Source organism: Panthera onca, chromosome D4, assembly GCF_046562875.1.
Source record: "Panthera onca isolate mPanOnc1 chromosome D4, mPanOnc1 haplotype 2, whole genome shotgun sequence".
In the NCBI taxonomy this organism is placed as follows: Eukaryota; Metazoa; Chordata; class Mammalia; order Carnivora; family Felidae; genus Panthera; species Panthera onca.
The window spans coordinates 93,414,012-93,431,617 of NC_138351.1; the positions used below are offsets into that span (position 1 = coordinate 93,414,012).

General features: G+C 59.8%; 2 protein-coding genes across 3 annotated transcripts; one reads left to right on the forward strand and one right to left on the reverse strand.

The window, feature by feature from the left end:
* Positions 1 to 89: 89 nt before the first annotated feature.
* Positions 90 to 11,231, reverse strand: PMPCA (peptidase, mitochondrial processing subunit alpha). The gene is made up of 13 exons (XM_060608205.3): positions 11,106 to 11,231; positions 9,719 to 9,921; positions 9,256 to 9,335; positions 8,927 to 9,009; positions 7,942 to 8,036; positions 6,839 to 6,939; positions 5,715 to 5,978; positions 5,279 to 5,371; positions 5,081 to 5,199; positions 4,878 to 4,968; positions 4,652 to 4,714; positions 2,829 to 2,973; positions 90 to 1,873 (listed from the first exon to the last, which is right to left on the reverse strand). The coding sequence occupies exons 1-13, from the start codon at positions 11,180 to 11,182 to the stop codon at positions 1,704 to 1,706; spliced, it is 1,584 nt and encodes a 527-aa protein (XP_060464188.1). The 5' UTR covers positions 11,183 to 11,231; the 3' UTR covers positions 90 to 1,703.
* Positions 11,232 to 11,315: 84 nt separating this feature from the next.
* On the forward strand, positions 11,316 to 17,606 carry ENTR1 (endosome associated trafficking regulator 1). Of its 2 annotated transcripts, XM_078436235.2 has the most exons (10): positions 11,316 to 11,505; positions 11,639 to 11,788; positions 12,450 to 12,518; positions 13,309 to 13,424; positions 13,686 to 14,099; positions 14,667 to 14,740; positions 15,107 to 15,218; positions 15,402 to 15,464; positions 15,908 to 16,047; positions 16,615 to 17,606. In XM_078436235.2, exons 1-10 carry the CDS (start codon positions 11,436 to 11,438, stop codon positions 16,712 to 16,714), a joined length of 1,308 nt encoding a protein of 435 aa, XP_078292361.2. In that variant the 5' UTR covers positions 11,316 to 11,435; the 3' UTR covers positions 16,715 to 17,606. The 2 variants fall into 2 exon arrangements, with proteins under 2 accessions (XP_078292361.2, XP_078292362.2); XM_078436236.2 differs by lacking the exon at positions 11,639 to 11,788 and having other exon boundaries at positions 11,316 to 11,583.

Sequence of the window (17,606 nt, forward strand, 5' to 3'; positions counted from 1 at the left end):
CAGACGGGCTGGCTGGAAAGGGGCTTTTCCGGGACGAAGGAACACCTCAGCCCTGCGTGAACCGTGATGAAGTGAAGCCACTTCCAAAGTAGAGCGTATCAGCTTTATTAGCACCGGCTTCCGGACTCGTCGTGCGGGACTCCCACTTCTGGTTACTGAGGAGGCCCGTCCACCCTGACTTCCCGAAACTTCACTGTCGATAAAATTTTGCTCAAAGAAATGTGCCGTTGAGTTTTGAGTCAATAAACTGAAAACCTCTGACAGATTTTTGTGGTGAGGGGTCCTGAAAATGAGGCAAGTGTGACGCATCATCTCCGGCGTCGCCTCCGACCGATATGATGGACGTCGGCAAACGTCTGGGTCCCAAGTCAGGACATTCACTTAGGAGCAGCCGGGAGAGTTTAGATGCTCGGGTTTCACTTGGGAGCCAGGTTAAAATTCAGATAGATTCAAATGACACGTGCCAGTCTCTGCAAAGCAAGCTTCATAAAGAATTGAGAAATTCGGTGTGAGGATAGTTTGTCTGACCCACACGCGCTCTGCTGGCGCGGGCCAGAGGACGGGCTGCGGCTGCGCGGTGCCAAGGAGCCCTCGGGGGCGAGGGGCGGTTGGCGCCAGCTTCCGAGCAGACCCCTGGGTCTGGGCGCAGCGGTCTGTGGTTGGAGGCTGAGCGCGGCCCGTGGGGGCTCGGCCGGCCCCTTGAGGGCTCTCGGTGAGCCCTGCCCCCAGCTAAGCTCGGCTGACCTCGCCCGCCACCCCTGCCCCCCTGTGCTTCCCCTTCAGGGTGGTAACCACAGGAATGTCTGCGAGGCAAGGACCGCGGCCCCCCGGGCTCCGCCCCAGCGGGGAAACACACCCTCCCTGATGCCGCTAAGCGCGCAGGGAAGGCATCAAAAGCGGAGGATGGGCTCCAGCAAAAATAAGCAGCTTAAATGACCAAAGAACGTTTGAGGGTTGATTTCCCGGAAGCGTCCCTCCCTCCCCTCTGTGCCCCCGAGGCTGGGAGGGCGGTGCCCCAAGGGGCCCAGGGGCTCCGTGTGCGTACCCGTCGGGGAAGCACGACGCCACCCTGTATTACCAGGGCCACCTGGCCGGGCGACTCTCCTGACGCGTCCACGCACGTCCGCGGAACCGAATGCTCCCCGGCCTCGCGGCTCTGGCTCTTCACACGGGCCAGCGATTCGAGGAAACCCCACCTCCCTCCCTCCAGGGCGCCGACACTCGTGCCGTGCCGTCGGGAATCGGGACGCTCTTCCAGCTACCGGACGCCGCCGGCTGAGCCCGGCCTCTCGCCACCCCATCCTTACCGAGGGTGAAGGAAAGCGCCGCGCCGAGGAGCATGCCCTGCGGCAGACCCCGGGAGTCGCTCCCACGCGGACTCGAGGCCGCTCGCCTCTGGGAACGCGGGACGGGGCAGGGCGCCCACCTGGCCTCCCCGCGGCGGCCGGCCCCCCGGCGGCCTTTCGCTTCGCCTGGTTCCCAGCCGCGGCGACACAGACAGACCTTTATTCCGCTGCCTGATCTGCTCGTCCTGAAGAAACGGACGCAGAGCTGTGCTCGGCGACATTAAATCTGATCAAGTTTAAGAGAAGAGTCCCCCGGTTTGCACCTTTTATGAATCTTTGCACTAAATTCACACCCAAAACCCACGGACGAACACGGGCTCCGTCCACAGCCCGCATCGGGCCGCACCGCGACGGCCTCTAGCGGAACAGCCGGTACGTCCTGGGCAGGCGCCCGTCCCCGCTGGCCAGCGCCGCCTGGATGTGCTCGTAGGCCGGCAGGTTGCTCAGGTCGCCCAGGGCGGCCACCGCGGGCTTCCTGCGGAGCATCTGGGAGGCAACTCTCCGGATGTCTTCTGGCTTCACGCTGCCTAGCACGGGGGACAGGGAGACCTCAGGGGAACGCCCGAGCCCTGCACGGACTCTCTCCGCACGTGGCCGTGGCCACTACCCTGACTGAGGGGTCCGAGGCCAGGCTGCGGACTCCAGAGTCCAGATTCAGGCGTGTGTAGAATTCAGGGTGACTCAGGGTGAAGTGACAAATTTTCCCAGTAAATGGGGATGTACCAGTGGTTACAAGTTATTTTCAAATGCGGGAATGCACACCTGCCCAGATGCATCTCAATGGAAAAGCTCACCTGCAGAGTTACCCACACGGAGAGCCTGCAGGGAAGGAAAAAACAAAGAACCCCCAGGGCTTGGGGGGGAGGGGAGCGGCCACACTCAGCCTGCCTGGGAACACCCGGCATGGGCAGGCATGGGCAGCATGGGCAGCGGGACTCTGCTCCAGAGGATGAGGCCTAGGGGACTGGGTACTGTGCACCCCAGGGTCTGAGGGGGCCCCAGGGGAGGGTGCGAGTGCCAGAGCAGCGAGGTAACAAACGTCACCACAGGACAGCACGGGGGGGGGGGGGGGTGTCACAGATACTCTGAGGACCTGCTACAGAGAAAATAAACTTGTGTCCCAAAGGGCCACAAACAAGTAACACTCTGACACTTAGAGGACATTCAAGGACTTCCTGAAGGTCACTCACGGGAGGCCATGGAAACCTGCGGCCAAGACACCTGCCACAGCACCATGAAGGGCAACACCGTTCGAGCCCCGAGAGGAGCATTTCCGTCCATTATCTCAGCGAATCCGCTTAAAAACCCAGAGCGGTAGGGAAAATGGTGAAAACTTGGGGGCACAGGGGTCAGTACTCAGGGACACGAAGTAGGGCTGGCACAGACGAAAGCCCGCAGGCATCACACCTCCTCGGGCCGGCAGGCCTCTGGGAGGGAAGGGAGGGAGCCGGGTCTGGGCCCGCCCGCCAGCACGGTACTCACGGATGAGCGCACACAGCTCATGGGGCAGCTTTCTGGAACGGGTCGCCAGCACCTGCCTCCCCACGTCCTCGAAGATCACAGGCCTGGACTCCAGGTTCATCATGAGCATGGACATCAGCTGGGTCTTGGCCCGCTCCAGCTCCACCTGGGGGTCCGACCACCAAGCCACACGGTTCAGTCCCCGGCAACTCACACGCTGTCGCCCAGCCACGTCCACGTCACCAGGAAGACAAATTCGACGGTCTGGGGCTCCACCCAGACGCCAGGTGCAGGGCCCAGGCAACCGGGCTCCCCACGCCCCCCGAGGAACTCGGAGGGAACCAGCTCCGTGTGCCAAGTCTGTGCCGTGAGCCCCTCTGACCAGGCATGAAATTTGCAACTTTGGGACTCCCACGAGTCGCGTTCACAAAGCTCAGCCCCGAAACCGGGGGGCACGGAGAGCGGCCGGGTGAGAGATGGCACCCGACCGACACGAAGCTGCCGGACGCCGAACAGCGTGCACGCCTGCCGGACGACACTGGCCGCTGAGAGTCCGCATCGTTGCTGGAGGAAAATAATCTCCGATCTGAGATGAGCGCTTCCTCTCTTTGCAACTCCAGGCAGATAAAACCTACCTCAAGTTAGCTTCACGTTAGTGGGAAGTACTTCCCAGCAGACCGCTAACAGAGCCACTGACGCTGATTTTTAATATATTATTTTTAAAAACTTTTTTTAAGTTTGTTCATTTTGAGAGAGCACAAGCAGGAGAGGGGCAGAGAATCCCAAGCAGGCTCTGTGCTGACAGCACATGTGCCAGTGTGGGGCTCAAACCCACAACTGTGGGATCATGAAATGGGCCAAAACCAAGAATCAGACACCTAACTGAGCCACCCAGGTGCCACAAATACGGTATTTTTATTTTCATTTAATGTTTATTTTTGAAAGGGAAAGAACACGCACGCAAGCAGGGGAGGGGCAGAGAAAGGGAGACACAGAATCCAAGGCAGGCTCCAGGCTCCGAGCTGTCAGCACAGAGCCAGATGGGGGCTCAAACTCACAAACCATGAGATCATGATCTGAGCCAAAGTCGGATGCTTAGCCGACTGAGCCACACAGGCACACCTATTTTTATTTATTTTTTTTTTAATATTTATTTTTGAAAGAGAGAGAGAATAAGCCAGGGAGGGCCAGAGAGTGAGGGAGAGAGAAAATCCTAAGCAGGCTCTGAGCTGTCAGCACAGAGCCGGATGTGGGGCTTGAACCCACGAGCCTGAGGGCATGACCGGAGCCGAAGTCAGAGCTCAACCAACTGAGCCACCCAGGCATCCCCACATATTATTTTTAAAAAAATATTCCTTTTCCTGGAGCACCTGGGAGCCTCCATCAGTTAAGCGTCTGACTCTTGGTTTTGGCTCAGGTTGTGATCTCCCGGTTCGTGAGTTCAAGCCCTGTGTTGGGCCCCACGCTAACAGCGTGGATCCTGCTTGGGATTCTCTCTCTCCCTCTCTGCCCCTCCCCTCTTGCACACTTTCTCCCTCAAGATGAATAAACGTTAAAAGGAAAAGACTGCTCTGCGCTATTCTTTCCGGTAGAGCTTAAAAAGGACCCGGGGCCCGTCAGATGCAAACAGACTGGGTGCTGAGGGCAGTGGCTGTTGTGTGCGCTGAGACCAGGGAGGAGGGGAGGAGCTCAGCTGCAGACCTGGGTCACGCCGGGGGGCTGCACTGCTCTGGCTGGGATGCTGGGGGCACAGAGGATGGGCCCACCGCCAGCCACCCCACACTGTGTTCTCTAACCCGCCAACACCGTGGGGACGTTTGCAGGTGGCCCTGTGCCACACTTACCACATCCACGGTTCCAGCCGTTAAAATGAACTCCTTCGTGATGATCTCCACCATTTCTCGAACCTTTAAGAGAGAACGTGGAGACGAAGCAGAGCGTGATCAGGACGTGACAGCCCGTTTCTTCTAACTCAGGTGGTGACATCTGTGCTCCCAGAGACCAGCTCTGTATGCGGGGACGTGACCTGCACAGGAAGCAGAGGCCACCGCGTTCGGGGCCGGCCCTCACCTGTCTGGGGTCGGCGCTGGCGTGGACGCACAGGAGGCCCGTGTCCTCGTAGCTGTGGTGGTACGAGGTTGCGTTGTACATCCAGTGGTGCCTGTAAGGAGCGCGGACGAGGGGACACCTGGAAGGCGGCGTCATGGTCCAGAAGCACCCTCAGCTGGGCCTGCCAACCTTGGGGACAGCCAGGTGAAAGGGACCCAACCCACCTGTTGAGCACGTGGAGGTAGAGCCTGGTAAACATACCCTTGCCGGGCCCGCCAGCCGAAAAGGAGCCGCCGCCCCCCATCATCATGTTCAGCACGGCGAAGGGGATGAAATCGTCCTCCTGCGAGAGACGTGAGGGCCGAGCTCAGCCGCGAGGGGACGCCCGACTCCACGCCGCACAGGGCCCCGCTGGCACTTACCAAGAAGGAACAGCTCTCCAGTCCTATCATGATGTGCGTGAGCTCGGGGAACGGGGCAGGGCCCAGACTGACGTTGGACATATCTCTCTCCAGCTGTAACCAAGAAGGGTGAGCGGTGTACCCACGTGGAAAACAAGGAGGCCTCAGCCACCCCTGAGGTCGGAGCGGCTTAAAAACAGTCACAGAAATCCCACACGAGCACCAGAAAACTCTCTAGAGACAAGAACTATCCTTCGCCTCCCGTCTGTACCAAACTCTCAGCTTTAACCAAGGAACACACGTCACGCTCAGGCACCAGAATGCGTATTAAAGGCAAAGCCAGGGGCTTATGGCTGACTGTAACACCCACAGGCTCCAGCCGACAACGTGCCAAAACCCAAGTCAAAAAAGGCACACGCAACCCAAGGTCACGGGCTCTTTTCCGTCACGGCTTTACCTTGACAACCCCCCCCGTGTACTGTGCCACCGATCTGTCGACGTCCACAGCCTTCTCACATCCCCAGGCCGGTTGGGTTCCCAGCAGGTACTTTCTGGCACATTCCACCAGGTGCTCGTGCTCCACCCCAACCCCGGCCAGCACCATGCGGTCAGGGGTGTAATAGTTTCTCAGGTAGGAGTGAAGCACTTCTCGGTCCATCTTTGCTATGTTTTCCGTGGGGCAGAAACGGTGGAGGCCAACTGTGTTTTCCCGATAAGCAGCCTAACAAAGGAGGAGAGAAACACCGGTGACCAGGAAGGCCACGGCCAGGTGTCCCCCCTGGTGCTGGGCCTGCCATGACCCCAGCTGTGGCAGGAAGAGCCCGTGGGTGCTTTGCTTAGTTTGGCAGGAATAGCTCTGTGTGTTTCCAAAGAACACAATATACCTCTCCGGGATGAAAACTCAAAAAACCCGTATGAAATAAAAGTCTCACTCTAGAAACAGAGCGATAAACATCGTTACTGTAGGAATTACAAAACGAGGGGCGCCCGGGTGGCTCAGCTGGTTGAGCGTCCAATTTCAGCTCAGGTCATGAACTCGCAGTTCGTGGGATCGAGCCCCACATCAGGCTCTGCGCTGACAGCATGGAGCTAGCTTGGGATTCTCTCTCTCCCTCTCGGCCCCTCCCCCGCTCACACTTTCTCAAAAACAAGGGATAAAATGCTAAAAAAAAAAAAAAAAAAATTACAAAATGAAAAACTCGCATGAGTGGCAAGTTTGGGAATTAAGCACGTTCTGACCACACCTAGAACCTGTAGGAATGACCTCAGGAAGGCAGACGGCCCCTCCCAACCGCCCTGGTGGCAGGAGGGCCGCCGATACGGAGGGGGGCGCGTGGCGAGTCTCACGTTTTTTTTTTTTTTTTTTTTAATGTTTATTTTTGAGAGAGACAGAGACAGAACATGAGTGGGTTAGGGGCAGAGAGAGGAAGACACAGAATTCAAAGCAGGCTCCAGGCTCCGAGCTGTCAGCACAGAGCCCGACGCGGGGCTCGAACTCACAAGCTGTGAGATCATGACCTGAGCTGAAGTCAGACGCTCAACTGACTGAGCCACCCAGGCGCCCCGAGTCTCACGTTTTACCTCGTGAATCATCTCTGTGAGAAGCGGTTCTGGGTCGGGCCGCATACCGAGGTCCTCCAGCTCAAACTGGACAGCCATCCGTGCCGCGTCGATTTCCTCATCTGCAAAGCACCCAGACGAGGCTCAGACGGCACCAGCCAGGAGGGACATGGCCCCGGGCCTGTGCCACCAGACTGGCTGAAGGACACGCTGGCAACCTCCTCCGCCTTCACCTGGGGCAGACCGGGGGGGGGCGGGGGGGGGGGGGCAGTGGTGGGAGCGAGGGGGCCGGCGCCGGGCGGGCAGGGCCTAGAGGCGCCAGGCCTCGCTGGGCTCGGCCATGAGGCGGTCACGCGGGCCTGCTCAGAGCCCCAGCTTCCTCCCCACGAGAGGCCCTCAGGCCCCTAACCGCTCCGTCCCAAAGGGCCGCTGTGAGGACGAAGCCGCACTGGATGTGAAGGCACTGGAAAAAGAGGCACGGGCCTACGTCGTGGCTGCTATTTCAGCAGCTAGCTGGAGCAAGTGCCGGAAAGTTCTCAACTCAGCACTGCAGTCCTGGACCACGAGGCCGGGCTGGTGTGACCAGAGGCCGGCCAGGGCAGCTGGGATGGTCGGCACGGCCCACTCCAGCCCCCTTCGGGCCCAGAATCAGAGTCCGGTTACTACCAGGCCAAGGAAGGGGACGGAGACCAGGACGTGGAAGCTTCCGGCAGCATGCCAGCCAGAGTTTTCAAAGACTGTCTGAAATGCCTTTGAGAAACGAAAGACCCAGGGGTGCCCCGCTGGCTCCGTCAGAGGGGCGTGCGACTCTTGATCACGGCGTCGAGAGCGTCAGCCCCACGCTGGGCGTAAAAGTTACTTAAACGAGTGAATCGATAAAAACTTAAGGAAAAAAGAAATTAAAAATCCAACTTCACTAAAAACGTCCAAAGGCACAAAGGGGTGTCAAAGTGTTAGACGCGAAGACCCTTCCTGACCACCAGCGTCACTTCCTAGCAAATCGTGACAACCCACTGGTAGCTGAGCCCGCGGGGGCGACACAGTGCTCTTCCTCAGGGGCCGGGCTTCCGCCTGCCCCCCTCCGCATCCAGCCCCCCAGACACCGCCCACAGCCCAGGGCGCACCTGTGAGCCTGGGGTGCAGGACCACGTCAGCCAGCAAACCAACCACCGTGTCCAGGCCCTTGGAATCCGCAGACACAGCGTACATGGTAGTGTCCCTGGAAAGAGGAAACGACACCAGGTGTCAGGGGCGTAACAGGTGCACAGCAAACGGGGGCCACTCCCCACCGGCACCGAGGACCAGCACACACTCGGTTCGCCCCATCTTCCAGCGCCACTTCCCGCACGCGTTGGAGCGAAAGCGGCTGCCCAGCCGGTTGGCGAGGACCAGCTCTCGGCCCTTTTCACAAGCACGGGCTCCCCACCACCTGCACCACGCGGGGGCGCTTCATCACGCGCTTCCTGAGGGTCTGCCGCCCGGACCGACGGGTCGGCACGGGGGACGCACAGCCTTACGCAGCCGGGGACCGGAGCCACGTCTGGCGGACCAACTCCGCCTGCCCTCGTCCACAGCCCCTGCACCCCGTCTGCGTGCTGGCTACACACCAGACCTCTCCCGGTCCCCCAAAAGACCACTGCCTCTCCCCCTGCTGTTCCCAGAGTCTGGGCCACCTCCACCCCTCGTTCAGTCTGGCAAACTCTTTCAAGACCAGCCGATGTCAAGTCTGCTATCGTTCTTTTCCGGACTCCAGATCAGGTCACCTGCTTGTCCCCACGCCCCCACCTCTAGTCTCGGTTCCTGGCTCTCGTTTCCATTACCTGTGGTGCAGCCGTCTGCTGGCTCTGGGAGCACACTGGGGACGGGGCCTGCTCTGTGTCCCCAGGGCCCAGCCGGCAACCTCCGGGACCGCCTGGCTCTCCGGTGTGTGCTCTCTGCTATAAGTGTTGCCGCCTGTGTCCTTCCACCACCAAATCCCTCACCCAACCCTGCCCAGGCCAGGGTCCTTCTCAACGCCAACGTCCCCAGCTTCTCCAGGAGGTGGGTTTCAGTGGGACTCTGACAGAGAATAACAACCACAGTTCGTGGCTGCAAAATAAGCTGGCGTACCTTGACGTCTGGCAGTCACAGATGCCCCCGTGCTTTTCCAACGTAAGCAGAATTTCATCTTTGCTGTCAAATCGATCTGTCGACTAGTGAAAACAAACGAGTAAATCTAAGTAAGAAAATCTAAAGCAACTTCTAACATATGGTTTTAGAAAAGAAAACCTATTTTGGCTTTTAAAACGTGAAACCAAATCGTCTTCCAATCTAAACACCTTTTAGCAGCAACACCTTATCAAGTCAGTCACTTATTAAAATAACCGTTCTAAAAAAAAAACAAAACGTGGTAGATCCTTCCCAAACAAAGTCTCAAAAATTACGAATCGTACACTGACCGAAAATGCCAATTTTTCCAAAAAGTGAGCAATTCCACTAAGATATTTGGCTTCGTATCTCGATCCCGAATTAATAAGAACTGGCAAAGAAAAGAAAAACGACAAGTTAAGTCAAATGTTGAGAAGGAGGAATTCAATCAAGAGAAACCTTTACAACTGAGTTGATCAAACAGGCCGGCGCCACCAGGTGAAGGTGACAGCGTGTCCACTCCCCGGGCTACGTACCCACAGCCGCACGCGTGCCGACGCTCACGGAGTCGTACGCTTGGTATTGGTGGTGGAGACGGTTTAGAATTCTTGGAAGGTACAAAGGGGGAAAGCCCAGCACCGACACGGCGGCTCACGCTCAGAGTACTCAGTTTCCAGATTCTAGAGCGTGCTTTCCCCTCCGGATCCAGCGCACGAACCGCGTACCAAGCACAGCGGTCAGTGAAGCACCCACGACACTACCGACCGTACTTACTTCCCACCGTACAAAACTGTCCGAACTTGTTCTGGGACGCCACGCGAAGCCCGTTATCCAGCGTGGTCACTTTGGTTTCAAACTTTTCCTGTCCACCAGCCGTAGCGAAAACAGGCTGCGGCACGCCAGGGAAGGGGGAGGAGAGCGGGGTGCCGGGGTAGGCCCCGCCACTACTGAAGCATCTGTGTGCGGGAGCTCCGGACCTACACAGAGAGAGTGGCCGGTTACAGACCTGAGACCGCGGAGCCCATGGTGACCGGCCGTCGCGTCCCGTCTACGTGAGCACTCAGCGACAACACGCGGGAGCAGGCAGGAACACCACTGCTGGGGACAAATCCTGGCTCAGCCCAGGGGGCCGTGGCCAGTTGGTCAGTTCTTTGGGCCGTAACCGCTCTCTCTCATAAACATCTCTTACAGAGCAGACGATTAACCACTGCACCTCACCCTGACGGCCCGGGTTAAATCCCTCTTACAGCACCGAGCTCCGCTCTGGCCCTCAACTGCCCCACCGTAGTCTAAATAGAAGCCACCCCCCACCCCCTGCCATGGGGCCCAAAAGGCCCCAGGTGGTCTGGACTCCAACTCTCTCCAAACTCCTCTCTTAAAGCCCTCCCCACCACCGCCCCCCAGGACCCACTCACACTGGCCTGCGGGTGCTGCCCTGAACACACACACACCTGGCTCCTTAACCCCAACGCCTCTGTTCCTCCTGCTCCCGCCTGGCCGGGGCCTGACCCTCCTCCCGTGCCTCCCCTCTTGGCTTCAATGCCGCCTCCTCCCGAGGCGACCCCTCCGCACTCTACGGGAAGTCCGATCCCACTGCTTGACTCCTTTTAAGCGTTCACACCGCGGCTCCTACGCGGCCCGCGCTCCTGCCTGCGCCCGCTATCTCCGCCCGGCACGGTGCGGCGTACAGCCAGGGGCCGCCACCGACTGTGGCCCGAGTGGACGTGCTGGCGGCCAGGAAGGCGGGAAGGCTGCGGGGACGGAAAAAGCGCGCTGTCTGCAGGCGAGGGGACACAGCACAGCGGTCTGGGGCACGGAGGCCCCGCGGGCTCGGCCTCACAAGGGTGGGGGGGCCCCCCGCGGCAGGACGGGGGCCGGGGCGGAGATGACACGTGGCCTCCGACAGGCCCCGTCGGCCCGGGAGAAGGCGGGAGAGGACCCAGCGGCCCGAGAGAGGGCAGGCGGATGGGTCTCGGGACCCGGTGCTGGGGCCCCAGGCAGGGAAGGGCCCTCGGCGCCTCGGAGACGAAGCCAGGGTCCCGAAGCCCGAGCCCGAACCCCCGGCGCGGCGCCTGGGCGTGGGGAAGCCAGAGGCAGAGCGTCCGGACAGACGCGAGCCGCCCCGGGTCCCCCGCTGACCCCTGGCGCGTCCCCGGCTCACCTCAGCCGCGAGCGGCGCCACGAGCCCGAGCCGCGAACCAGCAGCAGCCGCGCCACCGCCAGCGCCATAGCCGCCATCTTAAGTCTCCGCCCCCTGCTTCTGTCGTCACTTCCGACCCCGCCCCCGCCGCCCCGCCCCTGCGGCGCCGGCCCCCGACGTTCGGGAGCGCGCTTCCGGTGCCGGGAGCGGAAGCCGCTGCGAGAGGCTGGGAGCGGCGGCCGGGCGGCGGGCGACGGGGGCGGGGGACTCGGGCCGCGGCCGGGGCGGAGCCGGGGCCATGGAGCCCCCGCTGCCGGGTTAGGGTGGGCCGGCGCCGCCGGGCCCGCGACGATGGCCGGCTACGCGCGCCGCCCTGGCGTCCCCCCGCTGTCGCGAGCCCGGAGCCTCGTCATTCCGGACGGTGAGCGGCCGGGCGGGACGGCGGGGCCGAGCCCGCCGGGCCCCGGGGCCGCCCCCGACCCGCCGGGACGGGCTCCAGGTGAGGCGGGCGGCGCAGAGCGCGCGGCCAATCGGTCTTGTTGATGTTATTGCAGCTCCTGCGTTCTGTGAGCGCCGGTCTTGTCTCCCCCAGCTAGACTGTGAGCGCCCCCATGGCAGGGACCTGGACTCCCACTTCTTCGGCATTCGGCCGACGTTTATGTGCTATGTGCCCAGTCCGGTGCTAGCTTCCGTGGGAGACACAGGTGAGAGACAAGCCTCAGGGACCCCCGAGCCGGCGCCACGTTAGCATTAGCTCTGCCCTCGACCTGGCGAGGGGCACTCAGTGCCACCGTGCACCGGCCCCTGGGACACGCAAGTGCTGAGCGGCCCCCCGCCAGCTAGGAGCTCGCAGTCTGGCCTTGGGGAGCCCCCCCCACCCCCCCCAACACAGACACTTCTAAGGTAGGATGGTGGTAAGTGCTGAAAGAGAGGTATGCCTAGCGGGAGCACTGCAAGCCATCTCCTCCTTCCAGGTGGTGGGGCGCAAGGCCAGGGTGCCTTCGTCCAGTAAGGGCAGTGGCCTCGTTCTCCCCCAAGCAGTTCCGCTGCCTGTTGGCTGGGGTGAGTGGTGAGAGTTCAGGTGCTTCCATCGGGGTCTCAGAGAGGAGTGGCAATCCACGAGAGGATTCAGAAGACCCCGCGGACGGTGGACGTGCGCAGCCACACTGCTCATCAGAGCCTACTGGAAGCTTTTTCTGAATCACATGCCAGGGCCCACAGAAGTTCTACTGCCGCGGGCAGGAGCCTGGGGGCTTGTGTTTCAAAAGTTACCCACGCTGTGAGAATCACTGTGGTAGAGACCCCGTGTTGAAAAAAAAGCTGTCACAAAGGTGACCACAGTAGGGTGATGACGTCTCTTTGCAGATTTTGGCTACGGAAAGGGGAAATGCACTAAGCAAGGTCCGCCAGGAGCCCAGGAGACACATTTTGGAGGTAGGGTAGTTAGACAAGATCCTTTCTTTTTCTCTCTGCCCGACACAAAATGCCAAGCATGCGGCCAATGATGAGTTGTCCATTTGACAGCATGTAATTTTGTGCCCGGAGTCTGAAAGATGGGGGGGGGGGGGGTAGAGACCTACAGAGTCCATCGTGATCCTAGGGTAGAAGGAAAGAGGGTACAAGGACAGGGGAAGCCGGGACATGCGGGATGGTAGACGTGGGGAGTCACACTAAAGGGGTCTGAAGAGGCAGCAAGTGCTAGGGGCAACAGGAGTCAGCATCACACAAAGTTGGCACCTGGGCTCTGATGATCGCGGACTGAAAGGGTCGCAGGGTGGCTGGTTAGGGGCCAGGAGAGCGAGAGGGAGGCCGAGAAGAGAGCAGGGAAGAGGGGATGAGTGAGCAGGGGAAGGGGTGGGGGGCAGTGGCCCCCAATTTGGCTGCACCTTTGGAACTGATGGCCCCCGGCGCAGGTCATGCCCCAGACCAGCTAACTCGGCTGCGTGGGGATGGAGGTGAGTTGTCCTTGTAAAGACCCCCAGGTGATTGCCGTGGGCAGCAAGGTGCAGGAACCAAGGGGAAAGAGAACCCAGAATGTGGACGCGGGTCTGCTTTATTGGCTAGGTTTCTCATTTCTTAGCATTCGCTGAGTTCTGGTGGGGTGACGAGGGTGGCAGTCCTGATTTTAGATGTGGCCGCGTTCTGGAAAGAAACTAACAGGGAAGCTCCCTTTTAACGAGTCTTGGGAGACTTTCTGGATTTGTGACGTGCGTTACCGTTGCAGATGATAAGCTTGAAGATCTTGCTGAGGCCAATCCGTTCTCCTTCAAAGAGTTTCTGAAAACCAAGAACCTCGGCCTGTCAGGAGAAGACACCGCCAACAACAGGGTTTATTCAAAGGTAAATCGAGGCATCGTTTGTGACGACCGTACACAGAGAAACGTCTGGAGGACGTTCCTCTACCGATGTGGGGGACACTGCAGGATCCGGGGGCGGGGGGCGGCGCAAAGGGAGCCCACAGCCAACGCCGGAGGGACCCTTTCTGGCTCTCCTCTCTCCTGGGAGGCGGGTGGGCCTCTCGTTCCACTGTCAGGGGCCCCCCGGAAGACCGGCCTCCAGTGGCTTCTGAGTCTGAGCTGTGCGTCTGGCCATCTTCCTTAGGAACCCACGAGGCACCCGCTGGGACTCGGCTGCAACTCCCCAACCCCCCAGACCATGGGGTATGGCCTGGAATATCAGCAGCCGTTTTTCGAAGACCCTACGGGGGCTGGCGACCTTCTGGACGAGGACGAGGACGAGGACGAGGACGAAGGGTGGAACGGGGCCTACTTGCCGTCCAGTGTGGAGCAGACCCGCTCCTTGGGAGGCGCCGCCAGCACGTCGCCCTGCAGCACATACGTCTCCTTCTTCTCCACCCCGTCGGAGCTGGTGGGGCCCGAGACCCTGCCCCCGTGGACCCTGAGTGACTCTGACTCCCGCGCCTCTCCGGCGGGGAGCCCCAGCGCAGACTTCGCGGCTCCCGGAGAGTCTCTGGGAGACAGGCACCTGCGGACGCTGCAGATAAGCTACGAAGCAGTAAGTGAGGGGGCCCCACGGCGGCCCCCTGGCCGGCACCCGCGTGTGAGCAGCGCGCTCGCAGAGGACCCCGAGCCTCCTGGTGTCCACGGTGGCCTGGGGTTTTGGCTCCGAGGACAAGACAGTCTGTGGTGCGGCCGTCTGCTAGAGTCCCTGTGCACCGGTCCCCCGTGTTGACTGATCCCGTGTGTGATGTGCCACCTGAAGAGCACTGTGGAGGGCGGTGCGGTGTGGTCTGGCTCAGGCCCTCCGAGGGCCTCCCCTCAGGAAAGGGTCCCCTCCCGGCGGCAGCTCAGGGACACCTCGCCGTGCTCTGACTAGAGGAGATTTCTTAAAGAGGATCATCCCCTAAAAAAGAGTCGCGAGCGCAGTCGGCGTCCGTAACCGGAGGCCTTCCGGAGGAGACACTTCTGCGTGTGCGTTTCCTTCGTGAGTGGACGGGAGGCTGACGGCCTAGAACGTTTCTGTTCATCGGGGAGTTCTGGGACCAAATTACAGAGACGCAGACCCCTTTTGAGTGAGACACCGAAACTCAGAATTTCTAATGAGGGTTTTCTTTCTCTGCAGCTGAAAGATGAAAACTCTAAGCTGAGAAGAAAGCTGACTGAGGTTCAGAGCTTCTCTGAAACTCAAACAGAAATGTATGTAAGCTCTCAGTTAGGACCGCAATTCAAAATGCCTGCTAACACCCGAATCCATTGTAAATCGGTAACGAAGCGATCAGAGTTGAACCGAGTCTAGCCTTCGTCACGTGCAGGTCCTCCGCCTCAGACGCGTGTCTGGTTCTGCACGAAAGTTTATTTTGAACGTTAGACCCAAACCGAGCACACTTGATAAGGACAGCCGAACTGGTGATCGGGAGCCAGCTCGGGACGCTCTCGGGGGCTCCCGCCGAGGCTGCGGGCTCTCGGGGTTTTCAGCCAACCCGCCCGACCTAACTGCCTCTCGGACGCATTCTGAGAGCCGGATGCGTGAGTTGGCAGTGACTTGGTCTCCTGTCTCCCAAGGGTGAGGACGCTGGAGCGGAAGCTGGAAGCAAAAATGATAAAGGAGGAGAGTGACTACCGAGATCTGGAGTCGGTGGTCCAGCAGGTGGAGCAGAACCTGGAGCTGATGACGGTACGAGGGGCCGGGGGGCATTGTGACGCGCCGGGCGTGACCCTCTGTTGTCAGCCCACAGAGGCGCGGAGTGAGCAGGGGTCCCTCACAATGGGCCCACCTGCTGGGCAGAGCAGCACCCCGTGAGGGTATCTCACCGCATTGCTGGTTAGCGATGCCTCCTTGTTTTTGTTTTTATAACAGAAACGAGCTGTAAAGGCGGAAAATCACATCCTGAAACTGAAGCAGGAAATAAGCTTGCTGCAGGTGATCGAACGGCAGGGATACAAACCCGGGAGACCTCCCCAGCAGCAGGAACCCCTGTATTTGGGCCGTGCAGGCTTTCCCCAACCCCCCCCCCCCCCTCCCACCTCAAGTGAAAGAAGCAGCCCGGTCGTTCTGGCCCCGTGTTTTCTGCTCACCGAGAGGGTCGTGGGCATTTGCTGTGTCATCTGGGACAGCACGGATGCTGACCCGAATTTCTCATTCCTGTGGAGGAGCGCTGAGGACAGACTGAAGGACAGGACAGGCCCGTGTCCTCTAAGAGCCCCCTCAGCAGAGAGGGGCTTTTGCGGGGGCTAGCCCTGTCCCCCCACCCCCACCCCCACCTCCTCTGCTGAGGGTGCCGTGGTCAGTTTTAGTTGGACTGCCTTTCAGACGCTCTCTTCTGCAGCCGCAAAAGCCCTTTCCCGCTCTCGCCCACCCTCCAGGCGCAGGTCTCTAACTTCAAGCGCGAGAATGAGGCCTTGCGGTCAGGCCAGGGTGCCAGCCTGACAATAGTGAAGCACAACACCGACGTGGCCTTGCAGAACCTTCGCGTCGTCATGAACAACGCCCACTCCTCCATAAAGTGAGCGCTGGGGAGCTGAGGGCGCCTCGGCACGGGCGGGGGTGAGGCGGTGTCCCCGGGGAGGCCGATTCCCTTAGCGCAGGGTTTCAAGCCATGACCGCACCCCGAGCAGTGGACGGGGCTCTGGGAACAAGTGCGCTTGACGGTCCTATTAACCCCGAGGCCACTCGATGCGTACCCGACCGGCGGGCTCAGGAATCGTCTGCATGGCAGCAGCCGTGTTCACCTGAGCACTGACGTCAGACACGAGTCCTGCCTCCCTCACCTACAAAATGTTGCAGTTCTGAATGGGGATGAGTCACAGCGTTTCCCTCTTGTCCTAAGAAGCAAAGAGGTTCTTAGGAGGCCCCTGGGAAGGGTCCGCTGTGGTGGCTCCCACTGCGCGTCCCCGTCTGTGTGCCACGGGCCGAGCTCCACAAGGGTGGTGGCGGCCAGGCCCACCGCGGGCGCCTCTGGGGCAGAGGGGCCCCCACCCAAAGCCTGCTTTTCACCCTGGAACTTTGCTTTGTTGCCTCTGACGTTGCCCAGCCGTGGTAGCGGACGGTAACATCCACGTTTCCGTTTCAGGCAGCTGGTTTCTGGAGCTGAAACGTTGAATCTTGTGGCCGAAATCCTTAAATCCATAGACAGAATTTCTGAAATTCAAGATGAGGAAGAGGAGTCTTGAGAACTCTGAGGTGCTTCCAGGTCGCAGCCCTGCTTACGTCCGGACGCCGCCGCTCGCCGGGTTGGAAAATGCCGTTGTGTCTTTAAGTACGTCGTCCTCGGCCGTAGTAAAAATACTCACCGTGCCGCTAATTTCGTGACCTAAACAGCCCTAACAGCCAGCTGCAGTGAGGAGCCCCCCGCGTGGGAGAGCTGCACCTGGTTTCTACGCGACCCTTCCTGGCGAGCTCCTGCTACTTGGTGGACTGATGCTCTATCGGAAGACGTTTCTGTGAAAGCCAGTGATATTTTGAAGTTACTAAACGTGAAAACGGCAGTTCTGTAATAAGTGTTTTCCGTCGTCATTCCAGAATGTTGATCTTAAGATAAGTTCAGTCGATCGTCCTTGATTCCGTAAGGAGAGGGAGTAAGGTGAGCCGTGGCTCCGTGCTCGCCGCCCAAGGCCCTAATGCCTCTGTGACCTCACTTGGTGCCCCGGCCGGCTCAGAGTCCCCTCCTGGGGCCTCACGGGCGGCTCGTACAGTTGGAGACCTGAGCCTGGCTGCTGTCCTTCCGCGGGGTCCCAGGTCACACAGGCGCGCCACTGGGTGCGACCATCTAAACGCATCTGTGGGCCTTCGGATTTGAAAAGCTGCTTCGGCTGGAGGGTTTTGATACACGTTTCGAGTGGCATCTTGTACAATGAAGTTTGGAATTCAGGGATTGAGACTGTGTGCGCAGCCTTTCTGGGTCAGCACGAGGTCTCCCGGGGTGCTTTTCCAGCTGCTTTCCAATGTAGGGGGGGCACCATACGCCTTTTTGGCCATTTTTCTCTAGATGTTATTTTGTAAAATAAATTTCCTTTTTTTCTGTTCAGATGGACCGCTTTCCTATTTAATAAACCGTAAAACTCA